We start from the raw sequence: 15,985 nt of genomic DNA on the forward strand, positions 1-15,985 counted from the left end.
GATGACGTCAGAGGTCTGAATGTACGTAGGACAAAACATATGAGCTTTGCGGCATTTTTCGTCACCACAGAGCGCACTGGAGGCGATTTCTGACCAAAATGCTATTTCATTTTTTCCACAGAGAGAAACAGCTGAGACATTGAGTTCAGGCCAAACTCCTTATCACTGCATTTGTCTACTGGAGCCTGGCCTCTTTCTGTTTCCCCTGTTATATCAGAAACAAGACTGCAAAATGTCAGAGGGCGTCCGCGAGTGAGTCCCCAAATGAATGGGAGCTAAATGGAGCTAAACGGCTAAAAACGAAAAGTTTACAATTGTTTCTAATCACTCGCCCAGAACTTTCCTCTAATTTTAGAAAGTAGACGGATGTGTTTCACTAAAAAAGCACAGAAACCTCACCTGTATGTTTCCTTTTTTTCTACAGCAAACTGGTTTGGGGCAGCAGGACGCTAACACTGGTTTAGGACGTTAATTCAGTAAAAACAAACCTCAATTATTTCTTATTTCTATTGTTTTTAATGTATTCTTTACTGTATATACTGCAGTTAACATTCTGAATCCACTTGACAACGTGTTTGCTTCTATCTGTCCAAATTAGGGCTCTTCCAAATGAAAAATCACTCCTTTAAGTCATTTCAGAAAGGATTCCTGAATATCAAGATTTATATTTTTAACCATATTGCCCAGCTGTACTTTGTGCATTAGTCAGCTGATTTGAAAGCTCATATGAGGGAGATGAAATGCTGCTATTACATCAATGTAAAGTGAGTGTTGGCCTCAAAGAATGTCTGAATAATGACAGAATCACTGTAGCTACAGAAGATGCGCTAGAGGAGTATTAAAGATGGAATATGTAAAACTATATTTACATTAGCATAGTTCAATACAGTGAGTTTGGTACATAGAACTGGCATACCGATAATCTCAAACACGGCTGTCTCCTCCTTCAAATATAAATCCTGCATTTGTAAAAGAAGGCGGTAAAACAGGCCAAGCCCAAAATCCTGAACTGTTTCATAACAATCTTGACTCATTAATATTTCTGCCCCCAAAATTTACATGCGACAGCGAAGCAACAACAAGAAAATGGCGGACTATGCGCAGAAATGTACCGTTCCCGGCTGTGAAGGTGATGTCAGGAACCTCCAAGAAACCTACAATCTTCTGCCTGAAGGTCCAACCAAGGTTGGCTGATGTTCTTCTTTAAACGAGCCTGCAGTTGGCTTCTTTTTAGCCAGCTTCTTAATCCAATGTTCCGTTCCACCTTAAATGCTACAGCTTGTACAGGCACCAGAATGTAACTGTGGCTCCATTTTAAGTGGAACGGAAAATTCGCAAAAACAAGCTGGCGAATAGGAAGCTCCCACATCTCTGACAGGATCCCGGACAGCTTTAATTCAGAGTTGTTGGTTTGCTCTGCACATTTCACTCCAGACAGTTTTTCAAATCTTGGACAACATAGAGCAGCTTCATTCATTGTTTGAGAGATGGAGAGGCAGTGCTAACTTTATTAGCATCACAACCCCAACAGTAGCCTGTAAGTAGCCATGCTGTGATTTTGTCCACATTTTGATGGTTGAAGCCAGATCAACTTAAGTTAACAGTTTTGTGAGCTAACAGCTTTAATTTTTTTGTTGTTGTCCAGATCAAAAGAGAGTAGCTAGCATAGGTAACATTAGCTACTGTCAAGCTCCAAGTAACTAGCATAGCCAACTAAACTGTATGACGACCTCGCTTATTTACCCAGAGGTTCATTTTCTTTTCCTGAGTCTACTTCGACATGTTGCCTCTGTGTGAATCATACCTGCTTTGGAACATTGTTGTTTACCTCAGAATGTGACATAAGCTTTTTTCCAAAACACCATTCATTTCTGTCTCAGACAAAACCAGATTAGGCTAATGGGGATGATGTCAGAGGTCTGAATGTACGTAGGACAAAACATATGAGCTTTGTGGCGTTTTTCGTCACCACAGAGCGCACTGGAGGCGATTTCTGATAAAAACGCTATTTCATTTTTTCCACAGAGAGAAACAGCTGAGACATTGCGTTCAGGCCAAACTCTTATCACTGCATTTGTCTGTCATGTTGAGCTGAGAGTGCAGGCTAAAAACACACTGATTGAGATCAAAAGAGAGTTGCTAGCATAGATAACGTTAGCTACTAGCAAGCTCCAGGTAACTAGCATAGCTGACTAAACAGTATGACGACCTCGCTTAATCAGGGTTGTAAATTGGCGTATAAAACTGCATCTGGGCATTTTTTTCACCCTGACCAAAGTCACATAACTTAGAGGACAATTTAAAACAATGAATAAATGCATTCTGTGGCAACTTTTTTGTGTTTAACAGTAACGTTGGAGCTAATTGACAATGTCAGAACAAAACCTTGTTCCTCCAAGACAGAGAAACATTCTTAACTTTGAATGCAAGTTAATGTAACAAGATTTTATTCATCATTTTGGACCACTTCTGTTTGTCTGCTTGTCAAGAAATTTTGACATAATGTAAAGAGCAGCTGGCATTTCCAAATTACCTCAAAAAATGAAAAATGGTACATTATAAATATTAGTATATTATAAATATGGTATATTGTAAATATATTGGAGATTATTGGTATAAGTCAGTATACAACGAGGGGAAACAAATATTCAGACTCTTATTTTTTTGGTTATTTAATATACGTCCAGTGAATATGTCCAGTTTAAATGTACACAGACAATGACTTTTGATTTTGCACTTATAAACATGAACAAAAAGGGGTGTATTCATTAGCATAAACAAATGATTAAAAATGACATTCATAGGGGAAGAATGTATTTAGTTACCTCAAATAATAACATTAGTGCTTTGCTGCAAAGCCATTGTTGGCAGCTTTGAGACGTGTACAGTAAGAATTTTGGCCCATTCCTCTTGGTGAACCATATTCAGTTCCCCAAGACCACAAGGGTCCCTCTGATGATTTCAAAATCCCTTATAATTTTCAAGTCAAGCAATTCAAGGTAAGAAATTGGCTAGACCATGCAAACACCTTCATCTTCTTCTTTAGAAACCAGTTTTCAGTTATTTTGGCTGCATGTTTGGGGTCATTGTCTTGTTGAAATGTCCATCTTCTCCTCCTATTGAGTTTCTTAGCTGAGAAGATTAAGTTCTCCTCTGATATCTCCCAGCATATTACTCTATTCATGTTTCTCTGATGATGCGCAATGATGTCCAGTACCGTTTGCACAGTAGCAGCTCCATATCATAATGCTCCCACCATCATGCTTCACTGTGGGTGTTCTTGGAATCATATGCACAACACTTCTTTCTCCAAACATGGTGAGCTGAATTATTGTCAAAGACTTTTTTGCTTTGGCTGACCACCATTGTTCCAAAAGAATTCTGTTTTGTCGAAAGGCTTGTCTGTAAATTTTAGATGATTCTTGCTGTTTGAGTGACTGCTGTCTTCTCTCTTTCCTTCCTTATCATTAGTCTGAGAGTGCAGTGTGGAATACTTGTTTCACCTGACTGTGTTTATACACATTTTAAGAAAAAAATATGTACTGCACATAACTATATTAGCATCATACTGTGAGTAACTTATGAAGCATGGATAAATGATTAGGCACAGGAATAAGAATCTATCAGCTTTTTCTGATGGATCTGAACTCCGTTCTATTCCATATAGTACTCGTCATGGTCGTACATAAGCACATATATGTTTACAGCACTGTGTTCCGGTCTGGGAAGAGGAGGCGGCCATTCCGTCCTTCTCGGAAAAGGCTGTCTGGGAGTCCTTTTGACAAAGAACTATTAGAAGAAAGGAGATAAGTTAATAAAAATGCTATAAAACAAATATAAAGCTTTCTCATATATTGTAATCAAAGCGTTTTACTGAAAGTGGAATAAAATAGTGGATTATTAAGTACTTAATTAACACATAACTGCATGACAATTTTAAAACTTGCTCTTTTTACTTACTGTCCTGCGTTTTTTCCTGCAATTCTTCAGTACAATGACGACAACCAGATCAATCAGAATGAAAGAGGCTGCTGCTACGGCAAACCAGACCCACAGTGCCACACCCAACACGGGTTTCTCCCAAAAGCTGCTCCCCCTTGCTGGTTCAAAACAGATGGATAGAGCAGTAATGAGTGGTAGAGACACACAAGACACTCTAAACTTCTTAAATGGGTGAATTATTTGGGGGCTCTTTCTTTTTTCTGTGTGACTTATGGCCTGTATATGGGTCCATGTGGGGCTCAAAGGGGGTCTTGTTTTCAGTGCATTTCTAACCCATTTGGAGATCACATGGACATGTTGACTGGGGTGCTAGGTAATGGTTCTCAACGTTTCAAAGAGTCCCTCCAACATGGGGGTTACTAGCCCGAGGGCCAAGAGATGTTTGCTAAAAATGCTGTATTTTTGTGAATGCCACCATTACATCATCATTATAAGCTAAAACACAGTAGACCAGATGTGCAAACGTTGGGACAGTAGGAAACATGCAAGCAATGATTTGTAAATCCCCTTTTACTTGTATTTGTTGGGACAGAAGCAATTTAAGAACATTGTGAAATATCCAACAATTTACGAACAACATTCCTAAATGAGGGATTGCAAGGATTTTAGATATGAACTTGATAGCAGCATTTGAGTAATCAGATAATGTGGAAACTCCAGGTCTACATGAGTCAGGCAGTAATCAGATTTCTGTTTTGCAACCAGCAAATAAACTCACAGAAGAAGACGTGACGTAAACATAATGTAAAACTCAAACTTCATGCTGCGCCTTTTTTCAAAAACATCTCGCCACTTTACCTAAAAATATGAATATATATCATCTAGAAGATGAAGAATATTTAAAGCCTTCATTTTGTCAAGCATGTATTTGGTTTCAGTGTCGCTCCAAAAGTGTTTTGCTGCGTCTCGCGGCGACGCTGCTCGCTTATTTCCGGTACTGCCGCCTGTTTTCGCACACGCTCAGACTGAGAAATCCGAAAGAAATCAGAGTAAGAGTTCACATGCACTGAGAAATCTGATTACTGAGCTAAAATACAGCCTCTTTATCGGATTTCTTAATCAGATTTCTAGACCTTACTCTGATCTAAGAAATCAGAGTATTCTGTTTACATGACCATTTGAATAATCGATAACTGCAGAAATCTGATTATGATCGGATTATTGAGTGCATATAAATGCGCTCAGTAACACAGACTGTGGTGCTGATGTACTGAGCCTTTTGTGCCAGTGTCAGGGGCAAATTGGACACATTCTGTTTACATCTACTGTTTGAAACTGCGGCACGAGCCTAAATGTGCAGCTTATTTGGAAAAATGCTAAATGTGCCCAGGGGTAGATCTGAGTGGGCCTGGGCTTGTCCACATTGACCACAGGCCTACCCAATCACATGACAAAAAAATTATTACACTGATTTTTTAAGACAATGAAACTTGATTTGTTTTCTGTGATTGCTGTCATTGTTTTATGGCCAGTCAAATCATTACACTCTCCGCCAAGCTCCACCTTCTTTTCTCTGCCCTCCATTCACTGCTCAGTAACTATTGCTATCCATCATTGCCTCAAGACTTTATTCATTATCGGTCCATCAGTGTTTGAATTTATGTCCCTAGGGACATTTTAGAGTAAGATTACAACCTGTAGGATAGGTCACCTTCAACCCATCCAAAGCCAAAAACTAATTTAACAAATGCCGTAGTCATTGGTGTTCTGTGAATTTGGTATAAACAATGCTCTTTTACTCCAAAGGTTAAACTGTGCTTTGTAAAAATGTCAAAGCAAATGTCTAATGTTAATTCAGGGCATCAAGTCATCACAGATAAGGCATAAATGGACCGTTAACATTTTTCATGCATGGCAATATGTTTTTGACTTTGATAATTAAGATTTTATGTTTGATGTGTTGTTTTTCCTCATATTTGCACATCTCAGCTGTCTGATTTTGTCTCAGTCATGTTGTCTTCTTTGAGTCTGCCCACTATGCCAGTATGCTTTAGCCTAGGATGGTTAGGGTTAGGCTTTTAAGTTTGCTGTGCTTTTTTCCCTCGTCTTTGCACATCTCAGCTGATTCTGATTTTAACCTAGTTATGCCGTCTTCAATGGGCAAACAAGCCTGTGATGAGCTGATGCATGCTTAACAGTGAAGGGTGTTGATTGTTATTGCTTTGTATCACCATATGATGGAAGTGTTGGAATAGGTAGGGCGATGACTGCTCTGTTATCAGCTATGGACTATAGTCTGATGTAATATAGTCATGTCTGATGTGACATCAGCACATTTGGAAATTGTATCTACCAAGTTGACCTACCCACTTTTCACAGGCCTATCCAAATATTTATTTCTGCCTACATCCCTGCCTCATATATATGCAGTGGAGGAAGGATCGCACAGAAGATTCACAGAGATCTCCATTTGGAGTGGGAATTCAGGTGGAGATATTTTTAAAAATCAATTTCTTTAATGTCAAAACCAAACAGACTAAATATGTAATTAATTTTTCCTATTTTCATATATGCAAAATAGAGAGCTTAATTTCAAATGCATTTTAATACATTTTAATGTAAAATGCAAAGTTTTTGTCAATTTGTCACGGGTGTTATTCCCTTAATGAGGCATTCTTATCGTTATAAATGTATTTATTTTTCATTTAAATTTAACGCGAGTGTAGTTATTGAAGAAATTCATTGTGAATAATCATGTTAACAAAGCTACACATACAGTAATATTTGAATGTACCTCCATATACTGTTATAAATTTATATATAAATATGTATAATATTTATATTTTCTATATGTAGTAAAAGTATACATTTTAATTTTAGATATTTTAATGTACCTCTATATACTATTTTTTAAAAAAAGGATTAAATTGTACAATAAACATGAAAATTGAACTACTGAAATAAAAATCAAGGCAACACTTCTTGAAGATACTCTTAATGCAGGCAACATTGCGTCAAATTGAACACCTACAAATCTGTAACACCAGTCACAGTTGTTTAACATTTTAGGAGCTGTTCAAGCAGAAGTCCAGGTGGTTCCAAGAGTTTAGAAACTTCTAACTGTTCACACAATAAACGGAAAACGTTCAGTGCTTGCTTTGTGTTTTGTTGTGTTGGTGATTATAAACATGTTAAATTTACAAAATTAGAATTACAAATTCCGCCCAGTTTACTACAGTTTGAGCAACTTACTGCGGCTCATTTTTCTCCACCTTGTAAAACCAGGTGTAAAGTTGGGCCCAGATTGGCTGCATGAGTGAGACCATGTTACCAAGTGTGTATTACAGTACACATATAGCACATAAAGTTTGATAGATAACAGCTGTTATAATTACCATCACCTCTCTCTCCCTCCACCTTCAGGTTTAACTGAGTGTTCAGGCTTTGTCCACCATCAAACTCCACCGTACAGTTGTACACACCAGCGTCGGCAAACCGCACCTGAGAGACGAAGAGGTGAAACGCAAATACATCTATCAGTAACACAAATCGCAACAAGGGATAATTCAGCTGGTTTCAACGCAGCTATCAAAAGTAACCGGAACTACTTTTTTACTGTGTTGTTCCCATAACGTCATAAGAGGAGAATAAGAACAGAATTTGTAACCATTTATAAGGCCTGTATTCAGTCAAGCCTAATGAACTGCAAATGATTATAAAGTACCTATAATGCTTATAATTATTAATAAGTATCATAGGTACTTTATAATCATTTGCAGGTCATTATCTGTGCTTTGTGTAAAGTAATACTGTATATCTTTTATAATGTCAGGATCTGCTGGGAGAGCTACCTGCCCTGGAAGATTAATAAGGTGCCACTGTTTTTCCAGTCATATTTGGATATTGTAGGACAAACAAATGCTCCAAAACAGTTGTTGTTACTGCACAAAACAATTGTAATCATGTTTTTATTAGAATATTGAGAACTGAGAATATTGAAACTGCAGTATTGTGTTTGTAGTTAGTTTCCACCTTAGTTTCTAACATTTATTTAAAACAAAACATAGCCTAAATATCAATCACTTGAAGTTTTAAATGTATTAATATGTATTAATATATATTGTAGGTGCTTTATAATTATGCACGGGTCATTATCCTTTTAAAAGGCATTAAAATGAACGGCAACCCCAAAGAATTCATCATAGTTCATTCTGAGAGCCTTAGGAAGTATTATAAATGTAGAAACTTGATACAAAGCATTGTTAGCAAGTTATAAAGAGTTATAAGGTATTTAAAATGGCTGATGAATAGGGGCTTCTTAGGAAGTGGTAACGTCAGTGGAGTAGCGGCCAAGTATGCAGGGTATGCACTTTCCTACCATGTTCTGGGTGCCTATGCATCTTGTTATCAGTGCATAATTGATCCATCACCGGCCAGCAGAACAACGGAGGCGTGCTCAGCACTTTTCAAGCTTTAGGGGCGATGCACCCCCAACACTTTCTGAATGAATTCAGGCTCTACTCGCCCTAACCTGAGGGTCGGCCACACGCAGCTCCAGAGCTGCATGTGGCTCTTTTACTGCCCTGTTGCAGGTGCACAGCAGAAATAGACTTTAGGTAAAAATAAAATAATCCTCCTTTACAGTAAAATAAAGCTCTGCTGATTGTTCAACACAGTTTAACAAAAAATGGTCTTAAACTCTGGAGTTAATGTAGAACTGCTACTTCACCCTTTAACCCTGAGGATTGGTGCGCAGACTGCTGGTCACACAGCGACACAGACAACAGTCAAGAAAGATTTAAGACGAACATCGATCATTTGGAGACGAATGGACTTATTTGCATTTATAATCACTCCAGCTGGTTTCCTGATACATTTAATCTGCAACGAGAAACTGTCAAACATAAAAAGTAACGAAGCTGAAGTCGACTGAGAAGCGACTTCAGCTTCGTAAAAAGATGAACGTTGAGAGACATTTTACAAAAACTGTTCTACTTTTGAGGGAAAGTTTCCTGCTGGAGATGCGAGAAAAGCAGCTATAGCTGAGCTAAAGCTTAAAGCTGAGCAAAGTAAGTCTGGATTTTCATTTATATTATATTTTTAGTCTATCCTAGGACATCAGCACATACTGAGACAGATTTACAGCCAAGATTGTGAAAAGTTACTTCAATAAATTGGACATGAAATGTTGTGGCTCCCAAGGTGGTAAAACTTTTGTTGAAACTTGACAAAATGGCTCTTTTTAACATTTAGGTTGCCGACCCCTGCCCTAACTGAACGAACTACCAACAGCTGGCCTACGGCTTCTTTCAGATCAAAGAAAGTCAAAATGTGTTTGTGGTAATCAGTCATGAGCTACAGATGCTACAGATACAGATCAGGTTGAAGTATTTCTTTAAATAAGCGAAAAACAGCCAAGAATTCTCACGTTTTTCAGCGTCACAGTGAAGTTGGTGGTCAGATGTTCCTGACTGAACGCAACTTGGGCCAGAATATTAGCATCTTTCCAGTACAGACCACTGACATTTCTGCTTAAGGTTAGGAAGTGGAGGTCAGTGGGGGCCTTTTTTGCCCACCCTCCTCCCACTATATGTAGACCGCTTGGTTTGGAGAGGAAACATGGTAGCTGTGCAGCGCCCCCTAGAGGAGCTGTAACTTCCACAGGGGATTGTAGAGGACCTGAGGAGCAGAAGAGAGCGATTACAGTCATCCAGTTCAAAGTAAATCTGTTTTTATTGTCAGTTATAAAGAGGCATAATAAAGCGACGATGAAGATTTCTCAACATCAAGATAAAAAGCAAGACAAATAACATGCATTACAGACACAACTCAAACATATCGTCTAAATATCCAAAATAATACCACAATACAAAACATGTACATGCGTAATATGAAAGATCAAATAAATACATTTCGGGTGACAAACCTACAACATTGATGACCTGTTCTATGTTCTCCACCTTGTTCCACGTGTAGTCTTTGATCTGACAGATCCACTTGCCAGCATCAGCCGAGGTCACAGAGTTCAGGGTTACGGTGTTGCCGGAGCTTCCATAATGTTCAGCGCTGAGAGGCTTTATCCACTGAGCCTGCGCTGTTGAGTCTCCTTTAATGTCACACCTCAGGGTCACATTAGTGGAGATCAGCACTGTGTCTGAAGGACTCACAGAGACTGAGAGAAAGAAGAGAACAAATAATGACAGAGTTAATGAGGATAGTTCAGTCAACAAAGCCACTGAACTTCCTCTCTGCTGGATTAAGTAAAAAATCAAGCCACTGATTGGGTGTCCAGGAACTTTAGGGCTGAGGTGGCACCTTAATAGGGATCCCTGTAGATCCATGTAGATGAGAATGAAATATAAGAGCAATATTGTTCTTGTACTGCATTTTATGTTAACATTTAGTATTAAGGCTGAACGATAAATCAAATTTTATTTTCAGTTACGATTTTGCCTTCCAGCGATTATGAATACAAATGAATCGAGACGATGCTCTCGCTTTGCACCCGTTTCCTTTCACCCCTCCCTAAAAACCCAAACTCATCTCATTTATTTTGGTCCAAATTAATATTTTTAAATATGCTTGGTAGTTCTCAGTAGGTTGAAGACAGCAGAGTTGATCTTATTTACTTTGCTTTTATTTTCAGTCATTTATCCATTCATTCATTATCTAAGCTGCTTATCCTCCTGTGTTGTGGGGGGAGCTGGAGCCTGTCCCAGCGCTCATTGGGTGGAAGGCAGGAAACACCATGGACAGGCTGCCAGTCCATTACAGTATTTTTATATATATAGTATATTTATTTAAAAGTATACACATTTATATACAACCGCTTAATCCAGATAGTGTCGCGGTAGCGGTTGGGAAAGCAGAGTAGGGAATGCTCCTTCCTGGATAGGGGCTTTGCCCTGGCGGAAGGGTTTGTGTGGTCTAGGGGTCTTTAGAGCTCAGTCGTCTGGAGCTCCTGGTAGGGTCTCCCAAGGGGAACAGGTCTGGAGTGATTCATAATCCTCCATGACTAAGGGACACAAGAGATTGTGCACCCTGCCCGGGAGAGGGTTACCGGGACATGCCCCTGGAGCCAGGCTTGGGGGGTAGCGTTCCTCGGTGAGTGCCTGGTGGCTGGGCAGCCCTTGTAACCCGGCCGGGCTCCGCCCGAAAAAGGCAACGTGGGGGGCACCGGTGTAGTGGGGTATAGGCGGTGGGAGATGCCGGGGAGGTCCTCGGCAGCATGGACCCCTGCGGCAGAAACTGGCACTACGTATTTATATATTAGATATAATTTATTTGTTATTTATCTTTGTTTTACTTTTTTGTCATTTTTCATTTGAATTATATTTAAAGTTCAAGGAAAGTTCAATAAAAGTCAATGAGTAATCGTGTTAAATAACTGTGATCTCCATATTGACCAAAATAATAGTGACTATGATTTCTGCCACCTATATAGTCTCCTCTGAGTCTCAATACGTCCACTGTTAGCTAAGCTAGCTAGAAAACAGTGATTAGCCTGTTACTGTTCTCCATTTCACTGTAAAACTCACTGCTTACATTGTAGGTTTAATCCACTACACTGAAACCAGTGAGTGAGACAGTAACAAAGGAAGACTCTGTTAGCTGCTCAGATATACTGTGTTGTTCATGACTAACTCAGCTGTTAATTCCTTCCATCCTGTCACCTTTGGTTTTCCTCTCACCTGACACAACATGCAGTTTGTGCTCCTTTGTGATTCGGTACCCTCTTGCATCAAATCCACTGCAGCTGAAGTCTCCAGAGTCACCGACCTCCACTGAAGGAATCTTCAGACCGTAGCCATTTGGCCTTGCCCTCTTAGTAAGAGGCGCGTTCCCTTTAAACAGACACCATTCAGATCTCACAGCTACAGGCCACGTTAACACGAGAAGATGTTCCATAAAACTAGAATCCTAAAGGATGAAGTAACGTAAAAAAGAAGATGAAAGATAAAAACGATGTACCTTTGGATGTACTTCCAGATTTGATATTAATTTTTATGACGAGGACACCGCCCTGTTTCCATTCCACATCCCTTGTTGTCTTTGGGGCTATAGCAGCACAGTCCATCGTCACCTCCTGTCCACGTTTCTTGTAATAAACATCAGATCCTCCTGTGGCTGCACACAGAGCTGAAACAGAGAGAAAGCTGTGTAGAACTGCAGTGGCTATACAGACTCAGGAACAGTGAGGATCAGGACTGGATCATTCCTCACTCACCCAAAGTGATCCAGAGGAGGGTTTCTGATGAGGACATTTCTGCCCATCCAACTTCCGTCCAGCTCCTGAAATCAGAGAAACTGAGAACGACAGAATAATGAAGCACTACAGTTCCTCCAACGTTCCTCTAGTGCTCCTCCAACGTTCCTCTAATGTTCTTCTCATCTTCCTCTAAAGTCTGTAGACTGTTGTTGCGCTCACCTGCAAGTAAGTCGTCTCTGTTTGTTTTAGGTGTGGGTTATTTTTGTTTCTGTACTGTTACTAAGATTAATATGAATTGTCCCTGATATAATACTGGTCATTTAGACCCACAATAACAGACGTAGCCTGAACGTGTATGTGATCAGTTATTGGTATAACTTATCTAGTTGGTATGTGTTATGATAAGGGGAGTGGAAGCCTCACTGCATGTGTTTTTAAATCTTCATCTACAGAGCAGAACCTCTCGGTGGCTTTTGACCACAAAAGCTACTTCCGTTCATTCATCTTTCGATTTCTCTTCTTCGCTCTTCTCTAAATGTGCATAAAGCCTGATTGTGATGTGCTCCAGTACAGCTAGGATGATTTTCTGATCACACAGTCCTTCATGTCCATCTCGGCACTGACAGTAATATAAAATGAAGCTTAAGTTAAAGTCAGTATTAAATTCAGATTCAAACACATTATTGAACATTTTTCCAGCTGAACAGGGATGTTTCCTCAATAAGTAAATAAGAAAGTCTTTTTTGTTGTTGTTGTTGTTGTTGTTTTTTTTTTAACTGTTACAGAGTTTTGGTAAGCATTGCATCGTATTCATTAAAAATATTTCAGCTTTTTAAAATTAATTAAACTATTTATTTATTTATTTATTTTACAATTGGAAGTCTATTCTTCATCTTATCTTTATGTATTTTAGGCAGTGGGTAGAGTAATAATAATAATAATAATAATAATAATAATAATTGCATTTTATTTATAAGTCCCTTTCAAGATACCCGAGGACACAGTACACAGAAGATTAAGATAAAAAAATTTACAGATTTAAAAATCAGTAACAATAATAGCATATTGAGAACAGCAATAATAATAAATAATAATATGCATTATAATAAATATAAATAAATAATAATACGTAGTATAATAAATAATGAAAAAAAGGAGATACAGGAATAAATAATTGGATGGAGCTAAAATGAATTTACAGTATGAGTAAGAGACAAAGAGTCACCTAAATCAATACTCAAGTAAAAGCATTGATACTTAAAATAATGATGCAAGTAAAGGTACCTTCCCAAAAAACAACACGAGTACAAACATATCAGCTCAAAACTGCTTAAGTACTGAGTAGCTTATAGAACTGCAGTGGAACTTCTCAGTAATAAAGGTGCTACATAAACTACATAAACTGAAATTATTATTATTATTATTATTATTATTATAGTACGTCCAGCATCTGTCAGCATAAAAACTAACTGAAGTCTGCACGGTTCAGTTCTTCTCTTTTAGAGATTTATTTTTTGGCATAAAATAAAATAATAAAGCTGTAAAGTCAGTGACCAATCACACATCAGTGGATATGCTGTTACCAACAAAACAATGAAATTAAACATAAAAAATGACTAACTAAACATGAATGGCTGAATGTGAGTAAATGCAGATTCCTTGACTCACTGATATACTTAGTGAGAGTAGAAGTAAAACCTCGAGAGAGTAGAAGTGAAAGTATTATGATTTCAAAAAAAGGGAGGACAAATCCATCAGTATTATTAAGTGCATTGAGTAAATGTTAGTTACTACCAACATCTGACTTCATATATTTAACTTTTGGAAGGATTTCTAAGCTGATTCTGCTCAGCTTGAGATTAAAGGCAGAAACAGCAAATAAATAAACAAGGTAACTTTACAGGAGAATGAAACACTTTCAATGCGAGTTAATGTGACAAGCTTTTATTCTAGATCGGCTTTGACCCAGCGTTAATGACAGCTGGCATTTTCACATTATGTAAACGACCATGTCTATTAATAGACCAAATGTCTATTAGCAATAAGGCCTTTGGGATTATATTAAAATAAAGATAAATAAAATAAAAAATAAAAGAGTCTGTTTTAGTACTTACAGGAGAGCAGAGCTGGAAAGAGTCTCCTGTCAGTGAAGCATCGAACTCAGCTGTGCAGAGAGAGAGAGAGAGAGAGAGAGAGACAGAGAGAGAGAGAGAGAGAGAGAGAGAGAGAGAGAGAGAGAGAGACAAAGAGAGAGAGAGAGAGAGAGAGAGAGGGAGAGAGAGAGAGAGAGAGAGACAGAGAGAGAGAGAGAGAGACAAAGACAGAGAGACAAAGAGACAGAGAGAGAGAGAGAGAGAGAAGTGTAGGAGGATGAAGACCTTTTCGTTGCAAGAACGAAAGCGCGTGAGCGTTTATTGTTGTTGCATTTCCCCATTTAACGTCATGGAACTCTTACTTAGCCCACAACAGAAAATCTTGGTTGAAGTTTGGTTGAATAAATCCGTTTTTTATCTTAATAATATTGTGTCTCTATTAGTTCCCTTCAAGTGAGTTTCATTCGTCCAGTCCAACAGGCATTAAATAGAGGTTATGAAATTATCAGGCGATATTTCTGAGGGGATCAGACACAAGATAATCCACATGAACAAGGAGAACAACTTCCACAACTGGAGTTCAAAAAGAGTGAAAAAGAGACTCCTAACAACCACCTGGAAGACCTGGTAGACACCAAAACTGCCCTTCAGATAAACTTAAAGCTCTCATCTTTGAGAGAGAGGAGAAAATCAAGCTGCTTCAGATCTGAAACTGTGAGAAGACGCCTCATTTATGATATCATAATTAGTTGTCTTCTGTGTAATTTTCTATTAAATATATGTTTTCTTTTTTTTCCTGATGCTGTAAATGAATAACCTGTACTTAATGGCCATCGTTGCATTCCCATTGGCTACTAAATGAGATGTCCTCACATGTTTATACCACTTTGTTGCACGCGGGTGTGTTTTGATGTACCTCTGTTTTCTGCCTCTACATGTCGCACAAAACTGTCTGTGGTTGGTTTTTCTCAGTGTCAGTCAGACGGCCCACTTCTGTCAAAGTGGGCAGTTACTGCACACACTGAGCGATGAAACACTCCAGACTCTCTGCGTGGCTTGGGATGCTGGTCCTGCACTCATTCCCCACAATAAACATCGCAATATGGCAATAATTATTCAATGATTACATAAATAATATACCTGATGCTACACTTTATCTGCCTAAACCCTCATAGAACTACAACTATAGCGAGCTAGCAACTGATAGCGTCCTCAGATAAATAAAAGGTGTTCAGTCTTCCTGATATTGTAGATAAATAAGTAAACAAATACAGTCTTGCAGTTATACATGCATATTAAAAGGTGGCCTCTTGGCAGCTGCTCCTAAAAGACTCTCCACATCGCTGTTACAGAATGTAATATAAAAGGAAATGTACAATGTGTAAAAGTCAGAAAAGCTTTTTTTATTGAATTATTTCAAATACTGCATATTTGCAAGCAGCACAACAACGTTAACGACAAGCAAAGACACCCAAAATTAACTCAGTATGTATTTTACAGAGGTCAGTGGCAGCAAACAGATTAAATCCTAACTAGTTTACACAAGAAACAAGTTCTAATACTTGTTTTATATATATTTTTTTTTTCAGATATTTTGAAAACTGGTATTTTGATCCAAAGAGTCATAAATTATACTAGCTTTGTACATTTATCTACAATTTTGGGAAACCCTGCTGCATAAAACTGACATAAGCTTGACCATTAATTAACATAAATGACCATAAATACAGAGTCTGATGTC

At 38.3% G+C, this 15,985-nt stretch overlaps 1 protein-coding gene across 1 annotated transcript in view; it reads right to left on the reverse strand.

Moving 5' to 3' along the window:
- Positions 1-3,457: 3,457 nt before the first annotated feature.
- cd4-2.2 (CD4-2 molecule, tandem duplicate 2) overlaps positions 3,458-15,985 on the reverse strand; it is a 29,832-nt gene continuing 17,304 nt past the window's right edge. Inside the window, exons 13-20 of the mRNA XM_036580394.1 lie at positions 12,170-12,296; positions 11,914-12,081; positions 11,634-11,786; positions 9,869-10,114; positions 9,371-9,621; positions 7,338-7,443; positions 3,961-4,100; positions 3,458-3,789 (exon numbers count right to left, since the gene is read on the reverse strand). Of these exons, the coding sequence (XP_036436287.1) occupies positions 3,655-3,789; positions 3,961-4,100; positions 7,338-7,443; positions 9,371-9,621; positions 9,869-10,114; positions 11,634-11,786; positions 11,914-12,081; positions 12,170-12,296 (1,326 nt within the window). The 3' untranslated portion in view covers positions 3,458-3,654. The remainder of the gene's footprint in view (positions 3,790-3,960; positions 4,101-7,337; positions 7,444-9,370; positions 9,622-9,868; positions 10,115-11,633; positions 11,787-11,913; positions 12,082-12,169; positions 12,297-15,985) is intronic.

The sequence above is a fragment of the Colossoma macropomum genome, unplaced genomic scaffold (assembly GCF_904425465.1).
Source record: "Colossoma macropomum unplaced genomic scaffold, Colossoma_macropomum, whole genome shotgun sequence".
In the NCBI taxonomy this organism is placed as follows: Eukaryota; Metazoa; Chordata; class Actinopteri; order Characiformes; family Serrasalmidae; genus Colossoma; species Colossoma macropomum.